The 20,575-nt window shown below is 44.0% G+C and overlaps 1 protein-coding gene across 3 annotated transcripts in view; it reads left to right on the forward strand.

The window, feature by feature from the left end:
• The window catches only part of msh5 (mutS homolog 5), a 248,287-nt gene that overhangs the window by 142,553 nt on the left and 85,159 nt on the right, over nucleotides 1-20,575 (forward strand). For all 3 annotated transcript variants that reach the window (XM_063199820.1, XM_063199819.1, XM_063199818.1), the window contains one exon: nucleotides 19,353-19,542. In XM_063199820.1, the coding sequence (XP_063055890.1) occupies nucleotides 19,353-19,542 (190 nt within the window). The remainder of the gene's footprint in view (nucleotides 1-19,352; nucleotides 19,543-20,575) is intronic.

Here is a 20,575-nt window from a genome sequence, read left to right on the forward strand (position 1 = left end):
TGTACTGCAGAGGACTTAACGCACAGCCCTGCGACGCGTCAGTGCTGAGGTTCAGTTGATCATTAAAGGGGTCCTATTATGCTTTTTCATGTCCACTACCCATTTATTGGGTTACACAGCATCTGTTGTATGTAAAAGCTTGGTGAAAGCTGCATTTCACAAATTGTCCTCTTGGGGGAGAATTTCTCTGCCGCAGGAACGCTATTTCTCAACTGCCAGAGAACGCGTGGTTGGGTTTTCAACATTCTATAGCTTTTGTTTCCGGTACAGGTCTACGTCATGCTGTACCTAACATTGCTGCTTATGGGATGGAGTGTTGACGATGTCACAGACCATTTATTGCAGAGACAGTAGATCTAATGTGGCTCGTCTGTCCATTTGTTAATAGCAGCCACATAACCTGAATTTGACAGTATTGTGATGAGATGTATCCTATTTGTGAATACACCGCTCAGTGTACAAGCATAGTGTACAAGAATAGTGTAGCCTACAAGGATAGTGTAGGATTTCGCCATCCACAAGTTGATTCCATCACGCATGTTTTTTTTTTCAATTCATAAATCGTCTCCGTCAAATAGGCTACAGCATCGGTCTAGGCTGTAGGATACACTCACCTGTGGCCTAAGTTATATATTTTTTGTTTGATTGTGATATTAAAGCTGCATTTTACATTGATAAAATACCGGTAGGTAGGCCTATGGCTAACGGATCAGAAACAGTTGAATGAGGAAGGTCGGAAACAGGCAGAACGCGTTAACACAGTTGCGCACTGAGAATCCAAAACACTTCCAAGTGGGTGAAAGACTCGAATCTCTCCTCTCACTCTCTATTCGCTTCAGGGCCGTTTTGCATAGCCTATGTTATTGACAAGACTAACGTTTGTTTGTTAAGATGTGAAAACCCTACACTTTTATTGCCTTTTGAAGCATAACATTAATTAGAAGACGTGCACTGATTTTATCCAAATAGGTCTATCACGACTTGACCAGTAGCCGTTTGCATCAGCAATGTTGGCAACGCTTAGCCAGTTAGTATAGGCTATGCATTGGCTACAATTCAGTAATTAAAATGCAATGCAGTTTTGTTCATCATATCTGCAACAGCAACGTGGATATTGGCTTGACGTTGTTTAAAAAATGGTCGCGTCGTCAGGCGGCATGCCATTAATGAAACTGAAACTGAAACGCATATTGAAGAAAAAAGAAAAAAAAACCTTCCTGTCCTGTTGATAAATGCGAACAGAAAAACCACGAAACAGAGACTAGGCCTAGGCGTTATTATAAGACCCAGTATGAAACCAATCCTTCGAGGACTTCCCATTGCGCAATCAGTCCACCGGGCGTGTCATTTCTGCAGGGGACTGAATAGAAATGCAGTTACTAAAATGAAACCATGCACCTGAAAAGATTAGGTCTTAAATGTATTTTTATGAAGCATAACCTATCGCCATTGTGCATTAGTCCTACAGACAACGAGCAAACAAGAACTTTTAAAAGCCAACAACAGCAACTTGTGCGCTCAGTATTCAGTCTGGCTTGCAAATAGACCACAGGACACATTTGAACACGGAGTTCATATCACAAATAGGGTGTCACGATATCACTGACAGACGTTGAATTGATAGGTTTGAGTCCGACAAGTCAGCTTGTCTTAACACATTGACTACCAGCGGTGTTTTCAGAATCATGTCGTAGACTCCCAGCGTTCTAAACCATTTTTAGGTGTTTTTTGTACAGTCACAGCATATTGTGTGATAGGGCCACCGAAACATGTTATGGCTTGTTAGAAAGGTGAGACTTTCACCTCTTAGTACTTTAAACCGTGTGTCTATATGTGCTTTCATTGCCGAACTATTGTGAGCTAAACCAAGGCTGGTATCGGCCAAAATCAACATGGAATGGAGATATTGAGGCTTTTATGAATGATGCGCCATTTCAGAATCTTGTGCTTTTTCACGGGGTCCAATATGAAATTGGTGTACCGGTATTAGACACGTCTCTCCTGCTCTGCCACCTCCCCCTGCAATTGTATCAACCAATCAAACACATTATTCCTCCTCCACAAGTACACATTACTTCCTTGTGCACAGTCCAAGTTCCTGCGCAACTAATCTTTGCACACATGCGAAACGGGTCTTAGTCACACGTAGTGGGCAAAACATATCCACAAACGCGTCCCTAAAGGCATTTAGTCCAACGTCAACAACAAAATCCGTTAATCGGATGCGTTAATGTCTCCGATCCTTGTGTGGGAAACAGTTGTTGTGCTGTGCCATGCATCCATGCATGCTACTGTTTACATAGCAATGCTAGCTTCGACAGTCGCAGCCAGCTTCTCCTGTTCACTACAGCGTCAATTTCATCATGGGGGTAATAAAAGAACAGAATGAAGAATCCAACTTATCTGGTTGCCGATCAAATCCGAGGTAAGGGTAATAATCCAATCACAGTTCACAATGTGTAGGATCTGGCCAAGGTTATTTGCATTATCCCCCAGAAGGTGTGCTGGACTCGATGTGAAAGTGAAAGTGTTGTCTTCTGTAGCCTAATTATTGTGTGAAGCATACTATAAAGCGCCATAGAGCGGACGCTGGCCGTAGCCTACTGTAGCACAAAGTAAACAACATACAAACACGATTCTTGTGTTTAAAAAGATGGCAGCATCGCAGACACTTTGCAAGGTGTACACAGAGAGGGGAAAGGTGTGCAGCAGTGACGTCACCAACGCAGGGGAACAGTTCCGGAGGAGTAGCTTACAGTTATCAAAAATATTCTTGGGTTGGCGCCGATCCTGGCGTTGTGATTAAAATGTCCAGATGATGACACAAGCTTTTGACGGCCATCTACGTCTGTTCTACTTATCACAGAGCCCCCAAAATCACACAGAATAAGCATTGAAGTGTGTAGTTATGAAAAATACAATACAAATGGGTTTTCCCATTTTGGGAGCCAACGCATGGGAAGTAAAAACTGTTTTTCCCGTGGTTTGGTAGTCAATGTGTTAAACTGTGCGCACTCTTTCAATTTCGGATTGCGTCTTTGACAGCCAGACAGAGCACAAGGGGCTGCCGCGGGAGCGAAGAAAAGAAATATACACAACTTCGCTGAATCACAACTTCCTTCCTCTGATCTAGACTCCCACCTAACGACCAGCACGACACTTGTCTGTTTGCGAGCAGTAAACTTGGCTGATAACTTCAACTTTAGGCCTACAGTATGCAAGGCTAGACAGCGGGTTAACCAATCAGGACCCTACTATTGCGTTAATAAAGTTTAAGATAAAGATGACTTCAGTGCAGGATATCAGAAATAAACAAGACAGCACAGATGGCTTTTAGTTTTTTATTATGGCCACATTGCGTTATTACGCATCATATGCAATGTGTATTATTTCATGAAACCTCAAATCGGACGTAATAGCCTGTACCCAGCACTTTCAAACAGGCGGCATAGGGTACATGTACACAATGATAAAAATAATGGACATGAAAACACGTGGTCATTGGAAATTAACTCCACTAACCACAGTAAAGCAAAATATTAACGATGAAGTTATTCTAAATAGCATAATAGGGCCCCTTTAAAATGTGTGTGTCAGAAGAACATGAGTGGGCCCAGGCCAATGAAACACTATGACTTTGCTCTACATTTGTATTTTGTCCCTCAAGCAATTTGAGTTTGGCAGCCCTGCTCTAGACCATTGCCTCCTCGACAAAATCACTGGTGTCTTGGTGGACACGCCATAGTCATAAGTATTGGCAAACTTTTCTCATAGGGAAATGAGTGGTAGTCAGCCCATTGAAATATATTTGTGATCTGGGAGTGCTTTCCAATATGCAGACTCCCGTCCTCCCTTGCTCACTTACCTGCTTTAAGCCTTGTGATTACGTCACTGACGACAGAACTTTACTTCATTATCTTGCAAAAGGGCAATTCTAATGTAATTTTCTCAGTTGCAATCCAGATGGTGAATGAAGAACAGTCTCACAAAAGTTGTTATGGCTAGGCTGACAGTAGGGAAACTTAATTGTTTTCTCCATGAAGGCGGGGTCTCAGCAAAATGCGAGGCCACAAGCACCGGCGGAGGACGGGTGTCCGCATATTGGAAAGCACTCTGGGTCTTTTTGTATACTATCGACTGAATCTTTAGACCCCGACGCGGAGCGGAGGTCTTGTTCTCTCTGAAGTGCTGCTATTCCACAAAGCGACCGACTCGCCGAAAGTTAACCCGCTTATTATATGGATATACTTAAATGATTCACACATGGCGGGGACATTTCTTTAGGCCTATTTAATGTTAAGATTGTTGCTGCGCAAAACAAAACAGTGCCGTTGTGGAACACCGCTAGGCAACAGCTAGGTAGCCAGGACAACAGGTGTTATCACAGCAGCTGATTAGAGTCTTGTTGAAAAGTCGCTTTAGCAGTGAAAAGTCTTGTTGCCATTGGCAGCGGTCTGTTATAGACCAACCCATCCGTTATCGAAAAATAACAGACGTGCGAACGTTGGGGAGCCCCGTTGAAATGAATGGAGCATTCGACCGATGACGTCACACCATATAATAAGTACATAATAACGTAAGGTATTTAGTTGCCCCTATCTAACTCCTCACTTTTATGTGTGCATTAACGTGGCAGTATGAGTGTATGACCTAAATGCATGCATGCATGTCTGTAGGGAGAGAACACAGCGTTTACCTCTGGTCCAAGCGTTCACGCGATAGCTGGGCCACCACAATCTCCAGGCCCTCGGTAGGCGACCAATGCAAGCCCAGCGCTTCTTCTCATGCGCTCCTCTTCAGTGTTCAGGATTCGTGGGGGAAACCCCACGTATAGTTTTTAAAATCCACAAGTCTTCATGTCTTCCAAAAGCTGTATGAGACAGTCTCTAAATATCCGATCATTCCTTAACAAACCTCTCGGCAGGGGTTTTGTCCAATTGCCTGCTCACGGCCTAGCAGGCCCGGCTAGCACGCGAGAGCCACCTCTCCTGAGGTCTCGCTCCGGAAGTCTCCCGTGACCTCTGAACCCCTACCTTTTATAGGTAACCAGTTGCGTCTCCCCCGTGTGATGTGGATATGATAGTGGGCTGTACTGTTCTGTGCATCTACTGACCCTTTACATCGTAACAATACACAACGCAAAGATATACTTGGGAAATATATTTTCTTTTAAAGTTTGAACTAAATGTACTTGCCCATGTTACCTATAAACATATTCAAAAAACATATTCACAATTTATTAAGCGTACATTACACTTATGCTTTTGGGGTATTGGTTACAGTTCCTGGAGCAATGCGGCACTAGGTGCCTTATTCAAGGGCACTTCAGCCATGGGAGTTGTAAAGGATCTGGGTCCGTGTACCATTCGTTCTTTTGTTTTTTGATTCAGAACCAAATAACAAAAAACGAAAAAACGTCTGGTTATTTCATTATTTCGTTTTAGTGATAAACGAAAAAACAAATTTTGATCTGTATTTCCAAATTTTATTTTCTACTTCATTTCAAAATAACGCCAATGAAAAAAAGGTTGACGTGCTATTTTTAATTTTTGATATTTTCATCTCTCGGCCGTATGTGCCCCGGAAGTTATAGCCTACAAGCCGACCTCGATTAAATAGGTTAAAATCATAACTAAATCCATACTGGATGTTGTCAGAAGAGGTGTTTTGAAACATATATGTGAAATTCACAGTCTAAAACAAATCCAAACTGCAATATGTTTATGAAAATGTATCAGTTGAAAGCTTTCATGTCCGTCTACATGGCCTGACGCGCCACTGTCTGTCCGCCGCCTTGCCTGCATGGACGGGCGCCCTCTGTCCATGGTGCTGAAATCGCGGCACCAAAGATTCTTTAAATTCTAACGTCTCTGGCAGCACTACTCTCATGTGTGAAGCACGTTACAGTTTCATGAGTGGACACGTACAGACAGTCTACAAAAGACCAAACAATACAACCAAACAATACTTTGTACCCTTTGCCGACATAAGGCTCTCACATGCACGTCACAAAACAATAATCCACGCGGCGGGACTATTTTATATTCCTTCCAAAAAATGTCAAAATGACACAAAAATCAGTAATTTGCATTGTCCGTAATTATACCAAACTAAAGCTGGGCTTACACTGTGCGACTTTTGCCCCGATTTTGCCCCGATTTGGCACTCGCACGACTTTTTGAGAGTCGGGCCAATTTCTTGCTCAATCGCAGGTCAATCGTGAGTCTTGCATCGTGCAGTGTACATGGGGTAACGACAAGCGATTTCGCCTCACGATCGTGCAATCGCAGGGTCGCAAGAAAATCAAAACGGTTTGAAATTCTGGTCGTGGCTCGTGCGTAAATCGCACAGTTAAAGCAGTGGTACGACCCGATTTGACACTTCACATGCACAAATGAATAGGGCCGTGCGATTCGCTGTTGAGTGCGACCTCATCTCCACCTCAGGTGCGCATGTTCCCTCCTCTGCAGACCGGGGAAACATGCCTGTCGCGTCGTAAGGTGGAAGCATTTCGCTCGCATCCGACTGTCGGCTCGTGTAGTGTGAGGACGCGAGTCGTGAGTTGTGAACTTTTAAACAGTGAAATTCCATCGTGCAGTGTGAGCAGAAGATTAAGACCCACGAGTGAAAATATCGCACAGTGTATGCCCGGCTTAAAGCAAAAGTATACACGTAGAAGATAGTCCACGTTACAAAACTTCAACAAAAATGCGAGCCATATCACAAGGCCATCCAAAATGCTGGTTTACAAAATAATAAAATAAAATAAATTGAGGCAATTACCACAAAAACAATAGCATCAGTTTTACACTGGAAAATGAAATATGAGCTCAAACTTCACCCCCTATCATCAGTACAGTAGGTAACATTTTTGAGTAGCTCTAGGTGCGATCATTCTCTCTGGCATTTGCAGCTGGTGCAGCCCTTGTATTGCACTGCGAGCTGTCCACGTGTGTGGTGCTAGGTGAATGTGCACTGGCAGCACGCATCGTTGAGTTTGGGAGATGTCTTTAGTGGGAGTATTTGAATGTGTAAAAACACGTTGAACACAGTGGCAATGGCCATTTTCAGTAAGCTTGGGGAAGTATAGCCTCTCGCCCTACTATTTGTAAGCCTATGCGTCTTGTTTCACCGTCGTACTTGCATCAGCACATTACACTTGCCAAAATAACGTTGATGTGGTGCTGACATTTTACGGAAGCCTAATATCTCAACAAAATCGGGGGTAAATTGAATTAAATTAAAGTCTCTCAACATGGCTTGCCATTCCATGAGGGATACGGAGAATGCAGCTCACACACGCGGTGCGTTCCTTTGATAGATGCCTGCTGTGTTAAGTGCTGCTCGTATGCATTGTTTAAGTTAAGAGAAATGACAGTGATAAACATATCCAGGTCAAAATTATTAACAGGAAAAGAGGGACAATGACAAAGGGAATGAATTCGCCAGGAAGACAGATTTTATTTGGCAAACTAGATAGTGGGGTCGTAATAGGCTCAGTCATTTCAAATTGATGTTAAAGTTTGGTTTTCACTTCCAAGTTGAAGTTTAGGGTCTATAGAACAATTTGAGTTCGAGTGTCGAACACACAGATAACAAAATGGCCTGCGGGGGGCGCTCTAAAATATATAAACTGCTATAATTTTTGATTAGTTAAACCAAATTTAACATATGAGGTATGTATGGATTCAGCATGAAGAGGAGAACCCGGTGGGCTAAATAGTTGGTTACCAGATTAAAGACACACTATGTAATAAACACACTTTTAGCCAATGGACAGCTAAATTCGGGCTTTTTTAAGATAAAGGGTGGAAATGCCCTCCAAGTTGCAATGAAACATAATTTATTGTTTCAATGTATTGTAAATAAAGCCTGGGTTATCACTTAACTTGATTTGTTCAGAATATCCCTGAAGCACACATATACTTAAGATACATATAAACAAATATAGCTGCATAAAGCCTATGTGATATTTAGGACCCAACTTGCAACTTTGAGTATATCAATTTAGGATCATGAGTACCAGCTTTTTTTCAATCAAGCCATCATTTTATTCACAATTTAAACACTTTATATCTGGAAGAAAGTAAATAAATAATAATAATAATAATAATAATAATAATAATAATAATAATAGTAATAGTGATGATGATGATGATGATGATGATGATGATGATGATGATGATGATGATGATAAATACTATGGGGAACATCATTTTTTCTTGCATTCAAAAAGTAAACAGAAGACCATAGGGCTAACATTTATTCCAATACTCCACTCTACAATAACTATGACAGAGAACACATGCAAAAACAGTCAGTGGTCAGTCTTAGAAATTGTATGTGCACTTGCACAGACGTGTGCACTTTAACTCTGCCTTCATGCACTTGCACCGAGATCTGGCAGGTCTATTTGTACAACTACAAAAACAGCTGCACTTCACCTCTAGTTGGAAAACATCTTTGGCAACTGCATTGCTTTGGTGGTGTAGTCCAAATCTGGGAACTGTTCATTTGTTACCAGATTGGCAGGCATTTCTGGAAAATGCAGATAATAAGAACGGTTTTCATTCCTGTCAACTACGCTGGTAACAAATGGACAGTTCCCAGAGCAGATGATTGTGTCTACCATGTATGAAATAGTCTTATAGTATTATTTAGTATGCTTGCCAAAGGAATCTGCTTGCCCCCAGCAAGCATACTAATTCTACTCCAACAGTTTATTTAGTATGCTTGCGGGAAAGCATATTAATGGTTCATCATCAGTTTATTATTATTATACATTTTTCCATTCACCTCGGCATATGGGAATCGTCATTCATTAGTACGGCGGCTTTGAATCGTTGCAGCGTTTGAGATAGAGACACGGTTCGAGTGCCAAAACGAACGGCTCGAAAAGGTCTCAGGGTGGAGTATTTTTCGCTGGCCTACCCCCTTTCATTCGTTCACCAGACTTGTTTTTCCTCAGTTTTCCCCCTAATTGAAATGAATGGTAGAATGGTCAAGATGATAATGTCACAAACTGTGGCAGTTAGAGTGAGAGGTGACCTGTCCTGGGGTTTTTGTATCAACTAGGTAAAGGCATTGTCAGAGAGGTATTGGCTCTGAATACAAACTGTGTGAAGATCATAAGCCAACTCTTAAAAATGTTTCAAAGAGAGCAGTTTTAAAATCCCTATGATGTGACCTCATTCACTTACAAAAAAATGTGTGAACAGCTCAGCGCATAGGCCTGAATATGTCCATTTTTTGACTGAACCATTTGGTGTAGAAAAGTGATCTCAGCTTTGACATGAAGAGCAGGATTGTGCCATTTGTGTGTCAATATCATCTAACAACTTGCAAAACTGTTGGAGATATGACAGCGTAAGATTGAAGAAACACAGGACGAGTTGGAATTATCCTTTATGTGCCAGCGTGTACTAAGAATGCCATCAGGAATGACACAGAGGGGTTATCAAGTGGGCACCTCCTTCACCGGAGTTTCGTCGATTTAAGCCCACGACCCCTCCGGTAGGCTCGACGGTAACCCCAGGCGTCCCTGGGGTACCCCCCTCTGTGTCATCCCTGGCTGCCATTTGATGCCCAGCAGGTGTCCTGCCATTTCAGCCAAAGCCGTTGGCTGCTCTCTTCCTTCAGCTGCTTCAGCCAGTGCCTTGATGGCATGGCGCAGGCTATGGCCTCTTACATCCTTGAGCAGTCTGGTGGTAGATGACGTCACGAAGCCTCTGCATCCCACTTCTACAGGACGTACTTCAGTCCTCCAGCCACGCTGCTGTGCCTCTGCAGCAAGGTCAGCATACCGTAGGTGTTTTCGTTCATATGCCTCTTCTACAGACTCCTCCCAAGGCACAGTCAGCTCAATAATAAAGACCCTCTTTGCAGATGGTGACCAGAGTACCAAATCGGGTCTAAGTGTGGTGGCAGCAATTTCAGGAGGAAAGACAAGGCGTTGACCAACATCTGCTAGCATTTTCCAGTCTGAGGCTGAGTGTAGCCGGCAACGTTCTGTTGATGTCAGTGCACTGCGATTTGTCTTTGCCCCCCCCTCGCGCACGAATGTGACTGCTGGCAGGATGTTTTGCCTTGCAGGTGTTGCTGAATTGACAGTTGTTCGCCTGTTCTCCAAAGTGGCAGCAAGTTCTTTCAAAACCTGGTTGTGACGCCAGGTATAGCGCCCCTGGGCAAGACTCACATTACACCCTGTGAGAATATGCCTAAGGGATGCCGGCTTGGAGCAGAGTGTGCAGCCTGGATCTTCTCCTCTCCACTGCTGGAGGTTCATGGGTGTGGGGAGGACATCATATGTTGCTCTTATGATGAAGCTGAGTCGCTTTGCCTCCATACTCCACAGATCTTTCCAGTTCATTTTCCTTCCCTCCACATTGTCCCACTTGGTCCACTTCCCCTGCTTACCAAGTGCCACCATCTTGGCCCTCCTGACGCCTTCCTCCTGGTTTTTGACCTCATCCACGATCATCCTCCTCCTTTCAGAAGCTGAGGCTTTGCTCCAAGCTGGCCGATGAGCAGTTAGTCCCAGCCCTCCTCTTCCATGCTGGACATGTCCCACGATGTCTGCATGCTTGAGAGCTGACACAGCCTCCTCCACCGCTCGTGCTGGTCTCCATTTGCGGCCTGCTGTGATGACTGGGGCGTTCTTGCTCACCATCAAGTCTTTGGACTCAGTCAGCATTACCTGTAGTCTTGTCTTGGTGCACTTGAATTCCTCCACGAGACTGGTGAGTGGCAGTCTGAGGAGGCAGTCTCCATAGAGGGCGGTGGACGTCAAGCAGCGTGGGACTCCCAACCACTTCTTTATGTAGTTGGAGATTCCCTTCTCCATCCTTTCAACTGTTGAGATAGGCACCTCATACAGTGTGAGAGGCCACAGCACCCGGGGAAGCAGGCCAAACTGTAGGCACCAGATCTTCAGCTTCCCAGGAAGCTCTGTGTTTTCAATGGCTTGTACTCCATCGTGTATGTCCCTCTGTAGTTGTGCTACCTGCTCCTTATCCCTCAGGCTCGCATCAAACCACCTCCCAAGGCTCTTGACTGGCCGCTCAGAAACCGTAGGAATTGGTTCCTCCCCGATGAAGAACTTGAGGTCTGACAGCACTCCCTTGACAATTGAAATGCTGCGAGACTTAGATGGTTTTATCCTCATACGGGCCCAACTGATGTTTCTCCTGTAGCTTCCTGAGCAGACGTCTGGTACATGGTACTGTGGTTGTTAGCGTTGTGATGTCATCCATGTATGCCCTGAGCGGAGGGAGCCGGGCACTGGGGTTGAGCCTTTGTCCACTGACCACCCATTTGGAGGCTCGGATGATTACCTCCATTGCCATCGTGAAGGCCAAGGGAGAGGACTGTGCAGCCTGCCATTATGCCGACCTCCAGGCATTGCCAAGTGGTGGTAAACTCTGTGGTGGTGAAACAAAACTGCAGGTCTTGGAAATAGGATTTAACCAAAGCTGTAATATGTCCAGGGATGTGGAAGAATTCGAAGGCAGTCCAAAGGAGCTCATGTGGCACTGATCCAAACGCGTTGGCCAGGTCAAGAAAGACGACGTGTAGATCATCTTTCCTTGCCTTTGCTGCCTGAATCTGGTGCCAGATCATGCTGGAGTGTTCCAAGCATCCAGGGAAGCCTGATATGCCTGCTTTCTGTACAGATGTATCTATGTACTGGTTGTTAAGCAGGTATGCAGAGATTATCCAGGGTGTCCGCGGGGTCTAAAAAAGTCTAAAAATGTCTAAAATTACACATTATCCATTTTAGGCCTAAAAAAGTCTAGAATATAGGGATTTTTTGCACTTTAGTCTAAAATTGAGTTTGACTAGTTTAAGACCTACGCTTCAATGCAAAATATCGACAAAGGATTGATGTTTATTTGTTCTGTTTTGCTTTGATGTTACGTCCTTTTACACGCCGCTTTTTCTGGTATTGTGGCAATTATGGTCTGTGTAGTTCTACATGACATGTTGCTGTTTGCAACGTACAATAATAAAACTACAGACGTGACTACAGAAATGTACTGTAGCTCCTCCCCTTCCACCGCGCAGTCTGACCAAAGTTTCTCTATTCTGACTACTACCCCACGTTAGTAGTGTTTATATCTAGACATTGTTTATATCTAGACGTTGTAAAAACGATATTGGCGTTGCGGTGGCCATACATTAGATAGGCTACTTGACGTCTTAAATACCTGGAAGAAGTTAACTAATAATGAGGCAAGTCAGTCACCACCTCATTGAAAAAGAACGGATTTCTATTTGGAAGGAAAGGTGTCGATTTAAATCAGAAGACAAATGTGACAGTGCAAGTCAAGGGAATATGTCAGCAGAAGTGATTTTTAGTCCTTGCGGTGCTGATGGAATAGTCAGGTGTTGGCCGTGGCTTAGCAGTCTAGCGTAGTTGTTAGCCTCAAAGTTGGCGAAGCTTGATTGTGTCTGTGCGAGCGAAAGAGAGTGGCGACGGTGTGTGTGTGGCTAATCTGAAATTATGAGCGAGTTAAAAAAAACTTGAATTCCCATGGAAGTGCCTTTGTTGTAGGCCTATTCTGTTTGATGCCTTGGTATTTTGTACTGATTCTGTGGTAGCAATTTGCAAACTGGTGGGCATTTGAGCTGTTCGGTCATGTCCACGCACAAACTTTTCGTGTGTGCTGTCACATGCACTTCTCATTAGGTCCGTCAATGTTTGAGAGACCTCAGGAGTCAAAGCACATGAAACATATTGTGCAATGGATACGATATATGCCATGTCGATGGATGATTTAGTTGTTATAACACCGTTTTACGTTTTCTTTGCCTGCTGCTTCTGAATTGATCACAATTTAGCTTCACGTTATGCTGCTTGAAAATAAATATAGATCAAACGAGCGCTAGATTTTGAATACCGTAGCCAGCTGCGCATTACACCCACTCTCGCGCCGTGGCAGAATCTTTCTCGCATCGCGCTCTCTTGAGCTGTCATTCAGGTTACACTCTCGCTTGCGTGAGACTACAACCCCCCTAAAACGAATAGCATGAATCTTTGGATTGAGTGGCAAGGGCTGAGTTGGTCAAAATGTCGAACTATTTTGTTAACTGCCACAAGACGTTCTTTTGGACACCTCCAATAGATGAAACAAATAAACGTCATTTTATGGCAGCATTTTATGGCAGTAGTGGTGTTAGCTCATGTTCTGTTCTTCTATCTTGGTTAGGTCCTCTTGATATAGGCTTGCACTGGCATTCTTATTCACATTTAAAAACCTCAGTCAGTGCAATGTAAAGACAAGCTGCTTACAATTGTTGGCTTTGATCACTTGAAATTGTGAAAGCGAACATTGCACCTTCTCACTGGTCATTTTTGATCAGATCTCTTGCTTATAATATGCACTATTGCATTCATTCAGGTGTGTGTGTGTGTGTGTGTGTGTGTGTGTGTGTGTGTGTGTGTGTGTGTGTGTGTGTGTGTGTGTGTGTGTGTGTGCAGGGCCACTGACAGCTTTTACCGGGCCTGGGACTAAATCATCTGAAAGGGCCCCCCTCTCAATCAATACAATACAATTGGGTCCCAATTCTGGGGGCCCTCTTTCTCAGGGCCCGGGTCAACTGTCTCCTTTGTCCTCCCCCTATCGGCTTGTGTGTGTGTGTGTGTGTGTGTGTGTGTGTTTTGTGTGTGTGTGTGTGTGTGTGTGTGTGTGTGTGTGTTTTGTGTGTGTGTGTGTTTTGTGTGTGTGCGCGCGCGACGCATGTGTGTCAATTGACCACAATCTGGCTTTATTTCATTTTTTAATACTCCGCGAAGGTCTAAAATTTTGCCCATGATGGTCTAAAAAAGGTCTAAAAAAGTCTAAAATTTCACTTGTTAAAACCTGCAGACACCCTGTTATCTGGGCCATCACCGAAAAGAACATCTTGCCTTCTACGTTAAGTAGGGAGATTGGTCGAAACTGGCTGATGGTTTCTGCCTCTTTCTCTTTCGGAATTAGGACACCTCCTGCCCTCCGCCACACTTTGGGAATGGTCTTCTTCTGCCATATCGTCCTCATCAACTTCCAAAGAAACCTTAGGACATCAGGTGTGTTTTTGTACAGCTTGTACGGTATCCCATTTGGTCCTGGGGCTGACGCCGTCCTTGCTCGGTGGACCACCCTTTCCACCTCTTTCCAAGTCGGGGGGCCAACGTCGCACTGATGTTCTGGGGGTGCGATTGGTGGGATATCTGCAGGAATTGCGAGATGTTCATGCCGTTTTGGATCAGAGTGTATGCTCCTGAAGTGGTCCTCCACGTCTCTTTTAGTTGTTTTTAGGGATCCGCTTTTCTCACTTGAGAAAAGGCCTTTCAGGAATGCATAAGGATCTTTGTAGAACCTTGTTCTAGTGCGTTCTTTCTTCCTTCTGCGCTTCCTCAAGGTCTCCGCTTTGCGTAGAGATGTTAGCCGGATTTTGATGTCCATTTGGAGTGCGTTGATGCCTTCCTTTTCTACGTCTGTGGACTTTCTCCATACCTTCTTGAGCTGTCTCCTTTCCTGGACCAGACGCTTTATCTCCTGCTGTCTCCTCGATGTAACCACCACTGGGACTTGGTCTCTGCTCTTGTGTTTTTTAACACCGAACCGTTCCACTCCATACTGGTAGATCAGGTTTCCCATACTCTCCAGCTTCTTTTCAGCCGTGCCTTTTAGCTGCTCAAGGGACTTTGCCAGGTCAGTGTTGACAGCCTCCCACAGCTTCCTTTCTGCCGCACCAGGCCATTTCACCTGCGATTTGCGCCCAGCCATTTTTCTCTCAGCTGGAGGTCTAGCTAAAATAGGGAAAAATAAGGCTGCACATATTACTCAGCTATTGACTGCCAAACTGTCACCTTTAGAATCTTCAGTCATACACACACACACACACACACACATGCAGCCTTGTAGAACTTTAGACCTCTGCTGTCAGTAAGTGGCAGTGGCCTACTGGGTAGGGTGTTGGTCTGTCAGAGGGTTGCAGGTTCGAATCCCACCCTTACCTCTCCCTACCCACCCATTGCTGAAAGGCACCTGAAGCATCTCCATACATGCACGCACACGCACACACACACATCTCTCTCTCTCTCTCTCACAGACACACACACACACACACACACACACACACACACACACACACACACACACACACACACACACACACACACACACACACACACACACACACACACACACACACACACCTCTATCTCTTTCCCTCGTGTTTCTGTGTGTGTATACAACAGCTCTGTGTGTGTGTGTGCATAATCCGCAAGCATACCAATAGCATTGTCTCTCCGGAAATGCAGTCTTATTATTATTATTATTATTGTTATTATTGATTTATTTTCTTCCAGATATAACGTTTTTTTGTGATTTTATGTGTGAATAGAATATGGCTTAATCGAAAAAAGTTGATACTCGTGATCCTAAATTCATAAACTCAAAGTTGCAAGTTGGGTCCTAAATATCACATAGGCTTTATGCAGCCATATTTGCGTATAAGTATCCTAGGTATCTTTGTGCTTCAGGGATATTCTGAACAAATCAAGTTGAATGATATACCAGGCTCAATTTACAATAACTTGTAACAATAAATGATGTTTCATTAGAACTTGGAGGGCATTTCCACCCTTTATCTTAAAAAAACCCTGAATTTTGCTGTCCATGGACTAAAAGCGTGTTTATGACATAGTGTGTCTTTAATCTGGTAACCAAATACTTAGCTCAGCAGCTCCTCCTCTTAATGCTGAATCCATGCATACCTCATATGTTAAATTTGGTTAAACTAATAAAAAGTTATAGCAGTTTATATATTTTAGAGCGCCCCCCGCAGGCCATTTTGTTGTCTGTGTGTTTGACACTCGAACTCAAATTGTTCTATAGACCATAAACTTCAACTTGGGAGTGAAAACCAAACTTTAACACAAATTTGAAATGACTGAGAAAAAATGCACATGCCTACGACCCCACTAAGAGACTGTCTAGGGTTCATGACAAAAGAATGCTTGGCATTATATCTGATGGCTTGTGGGGAAAATGTCAGAGGGCAATTCTTTCCGAGAGTCCAACAACAACACAATATCAAAATGTCATGGTGGACGCGACCACCTGCCACGAAAAGTCAGCTCCTTTCGGTTCCTAGAAAACAGATGCCTTAAAAAATAATAATAATCCAGATCCCATTCGGCTACTATAGGCTATCTCCACATTGTTCCATAAGACAGCTTCGCTGATAATCTTAGCTAATAGCTGTAGTAAGCCCACAAGACACCAAAACAGTGCTCCGTGGTCGTTGTCTATTTCAAAACTGTTAATAAAACCTGGGGTCTTCGGGTAGCCTAGGCCTACAACATTTAAAGGCCAACTAACGATAAAACTCAGTTTTACTCACTCCTTTCGAAGATCGGACGGTCACCCCAAGTTAAACTCACTTGCAAGGCTCTCATAGCCGTGCGTCAACTCTCCTGGCTGTGTTTCCCGGTGTTTCCCAATTTACATAAATAATGCAGAGAAACGAGCGAATCACGAAAGCCTTTCTGTGTTTCGTCACGTCGAAAGAAGGCGTTGCCCACAAAGGTTTATATCGACCCATTTATCTAAAAACATGTCGAGTAATTTTTTTCTGCTTGTTTTCAAAACAAGCAACGTCTGGTGGTCCGAAACATAGCTTAGCTTAGCTATCAGCTGGTTGCTACTCTCAGGTACACACACAGCACAAAGCCTCATGCATAAAGCCAGCTCACTCTGGTTGCTCCGTGCCTGCAGCTCGCCTAGGGGTCGCTGTCGAAAGAGCACAGCCCTGAATGGAGCCTGTACGCCTCCGCTGGCCCCCCTATAGTGCAGTACCACCCGGGGAAGTGGCGACTCTGTTTCCCATTACATTCTCTCCAAGAACTGGAGGACTGAGCCAATCAGAGACGCGTTTCTTCGAGAGCAGGAGGAGTGAGCCAATCAGAGACGCATTTCCACGAGAAACACGGAACACTCTCTCGTTTCTCCACAAGCCACCTTGCCAGCTTGCAAAAACGTCTTGAAACAAAGCAACCAGAACGTTTTTTAAAACAGGACCAACGCGTAACACATTCAATAACAATGGGGAACACGGCAATATTAATTAAATGACGTTGAGAGGCCATCTTTAAAACTATGTCAGTCGTGCGCGCTGTCAAATGAGAGCCACGAGAAACACGGTGGGGCGCAACATCGTCCTGTCTTTCGCAACATCGCCAACGGCAGGGGCAAACGCTAGTACTTCCGGGCACATCAGGCTGAGAGGTGAAAATATCAAAAATTAAAAATAGCACGTCGAGCTTTTTTCATTGCCGTTATTTTGAAATGAAGTAGAAAATAAAATTTGGAAATAGAGATCAAAATTTGTTTTTTCGTTTGTCACTAAAACAAAATAATGAAATAACCAGCCGTTTTTTTTTCGTTTTTTGTTATTTGGTTATGAATCGAAAAACAAAAGAACGAATGGTACACGGACCGATCTGGCCAAGGATCCTTCCGTTACTCCCCAGAAAGTTTAAGGTACTCAGTCGGACACGTTGTAAAGTTACTGTCTTCTGTATTTATTGCGTGCAGCATAGGCGCAGAAACCGTGGGTGCCCGGGCCCTGGGGCACCCACGGGAATCTTTGGGCACCCATCGAGCACCCACGGACAAATCCGAGCACTAAAGCAGTATTATTCACGAGAGAAGTTTAAAGATGAAATGGTGTTTGCATTGTAACTGTCTTTTTGTAACGTAAGGTAGCCTATTATAATTTCTCATATTCTAACGTAAGCTAGCCTACTTCACGCGCCGATCCTTCTTTTCCTCTGTGGTGCGTTGCGTTGCTCTTCTACACAATCAGACAGTAACCATAGAAACATGGTTGGATTGACCATATGGTATACAGGGCTTTTGCCCAATGGACTCTTCTCCCCTCTACCTCTTTGAGATAGCAGATATTGTTAAAACATGTTGGATGTTAAATTCAGAAAAATTCCATTAGTGAAATGCTGTTGAAGGCTTCATTGTCGCTCTAATGCCTCGTGGACTAATCTAGACTGAAAATGCCCGACATTAAATTTCAGAACAGTGCAGCGTCTATGCAGACGGTTCAGAAGTAGAAGTAGTTCTATCACAGGCTATGTGTTAAGCTGTTTATTATATTGCGCTATTTCACAAGTTATGGAAGTTATGGAAGGATCTAAACCTTTCAGTACAAGCTAGGACTTCTTACAGACAAAGGTTTGCAGTCGGAAAGTCTACAAAATGGTAAGTCACTGACTGTCTATCACTTCATCCTGCGATATCCCATGTGTAGCACCGCCGTGTGCCGTTTTCTGTTATGGTCATTTTTCTCTACACTCTGGGTCTAAGTGCTGGGATGATCAAGTTGAGTCTCTACATATCCATACTTTTGTTGTGCGCTGTTGGATGATTTTGCCATTTCATTTTGCTGTTCTGGCTGCTAACACTGTTGGCTTATAGTCAGGACTGAGTAGCCTAGTTTGATCATGGCTAGCATGAAGTGCATGGCTATGCGCTGCGTCATGCACTGTTGGACTAAAACCTAACATTTCAACATCTTTCTGTGACACGTAGGCTATTTGTGTGTGATACGAACGTTGCATTCATGTTCTAAATCTAAAGTGCGTGGCTGAACGCCAGTCTGAATTCACTGTGGGCGCACGCGTTGCTGTTGGCTACTGCACAATACTGCTATGCTTGTAAAATGTACTTAAGACATACAACATTCACGTCATGCATGGTTTCATTTTATTAAGGAAAAGGATGATGTGCGATCTTCTGGGTCCGTGTAGCTATGAGCTGGTCTTTATTCATGATGCCGACTAGGCTGGAAAGAGGCACCAGCAAACGTGGCCTGGGCTTTGCATGCGTTCAATGTATACCAATGATTGTAATGTAATTCAATATTCAATTCAAATATAGGCGATTTTATTGTAAATTATTGATTTGACACCCACAAGGAAAATAAATAGGATAGGCTTACAATTATTATTTAGCACTACACATTTTTTTAAATAAAAGTGACCAACGCATGATGAAACAATTATTGAAAAGCAAGGTATGGCAAACAAACGGGACATTCTGTGGGTCGCGACCCCCGGTTGGAAACCACGAGCACCCACGGGCATAATCAAAAGTCGGCGCCTATGGCGTGCAGGATACTATAGTACCCCATAGAGCGGACGCTGACTGTGTGTTAAGTAAACAAACATACACAAAGTTGTGTGTAACAGTACGGCTACTACAAGACACGTCCGTCCCGCAAACTACACTGAGAGAAAACAAGGGTTCGACACCCTAATCTTTATTTTTATTTTTATTTATTTTTACCAGATCTAGAGACGTCAGTGATGACTCAGCTGCAGAATGTGGTGCTGCAGCGTAGTGGGAGCCTGTATAAGGTCTTGTCTTTGAGCGCGGAGCTGGACTGCCTGATGGCCATGGCTCTGGCCTCGCAGGAATACGGCTACACTTCCCCCACGCTCACACCACACAGCAGCGTCATCAGACTCGCAGAGTCCAGGTGGGTGGTGCAGTGTACCTCTCTTGTTTCTACTCGTACTAGTGTTTGCTTCAGAAATACAGCTGTGTGTGTGTGTGTGTGTGTGTGAGTGTGTGCGCGTGTGCGTGTGCGTTTGTGTGTGTGTGTGTGTGTGTGTGAGTGTGTGCGCGTGTGCGTGTGCGTTTGTGTGTGTTTTAAGTTCTCAGGTAGCTTTTGTGTGTGTTTTTTTAAGTTGTATGATTTGTTTCTGTATGTTTTATTGGTAACACTTTATTTTAGGGTAACATATAAGCTCTGACAAATACAATGTTAATGCCTGTATAAGTAACTTGTAAGGCATGTACTAAGCAAAATCAAACATTTGAAAAGCATGCATTCGCAAATGTCTTGTTCATGCACAATTAGGAATTTATTACCAATATTACCTTAGTAAGGACCAGTAAGCCTATAGTTCTATTTAGTAGTAAGTAGTAAGTGGCAGAATGCAATGTATATAAGCTCCCGACACACTGTGTGAACAAACCCTGAACAGTGTGAAAACAGATGTGGATAAGGGTCCCTATTCTAAAGTGAGGCACTGCTCAGCCCAGATGGCTTAGGGCCCACGCACTACCTAGGGCCCCCTCATTACCTAGGACCCCCACACTACCCAGGCCTGCACTACCTAGCCCCTCCCTTATCAGCAAAGTGTGAGGGTATATTACATGACCACATTTAACTCTGCTGAGATATCTAGTTTTCTCATATTCAGATCAGTGTGAAAGAGGTAACAGGAGCCATTATATTGGAAGGATTGGACGTACACTTCTCAATGACAGTGGGGTGGTGAGATGTTATTTTTTTCATGTACCTCTCTCTCCAGGTCGTCCTCAGACGAGCCTTCCATCGTTGCTTCCAGTCATCCCAATTCTCCATACACCTTTTCAGTTCGCTGATACTCTGGGCTCCGGCGTCCTTCTTGAGCATGTCCACAAATGGTAGTGTGGGACGTTCTCTTAACCGGCAACCACGTGATGGTTCCCATAGCACCAGTTTGCTGGCTGCCAGTTCTGGG

This window comes from Engraulis encrasicolus, chromosome 5 (genome assembly GCF_034702125.1).
Source record: "Engraulis encrasicolus isolate BLACKSEA-1 chromosome 5, IST_EnEncr_1.0, whole genome shotgun sequence".
NCBI classification, from domain to species: Eukaryota; Metazoa; Chordata; class Actinopteri; order Clupeiformes; family Engraulidae; genus Engraulis; species Engraulis encrasicolus.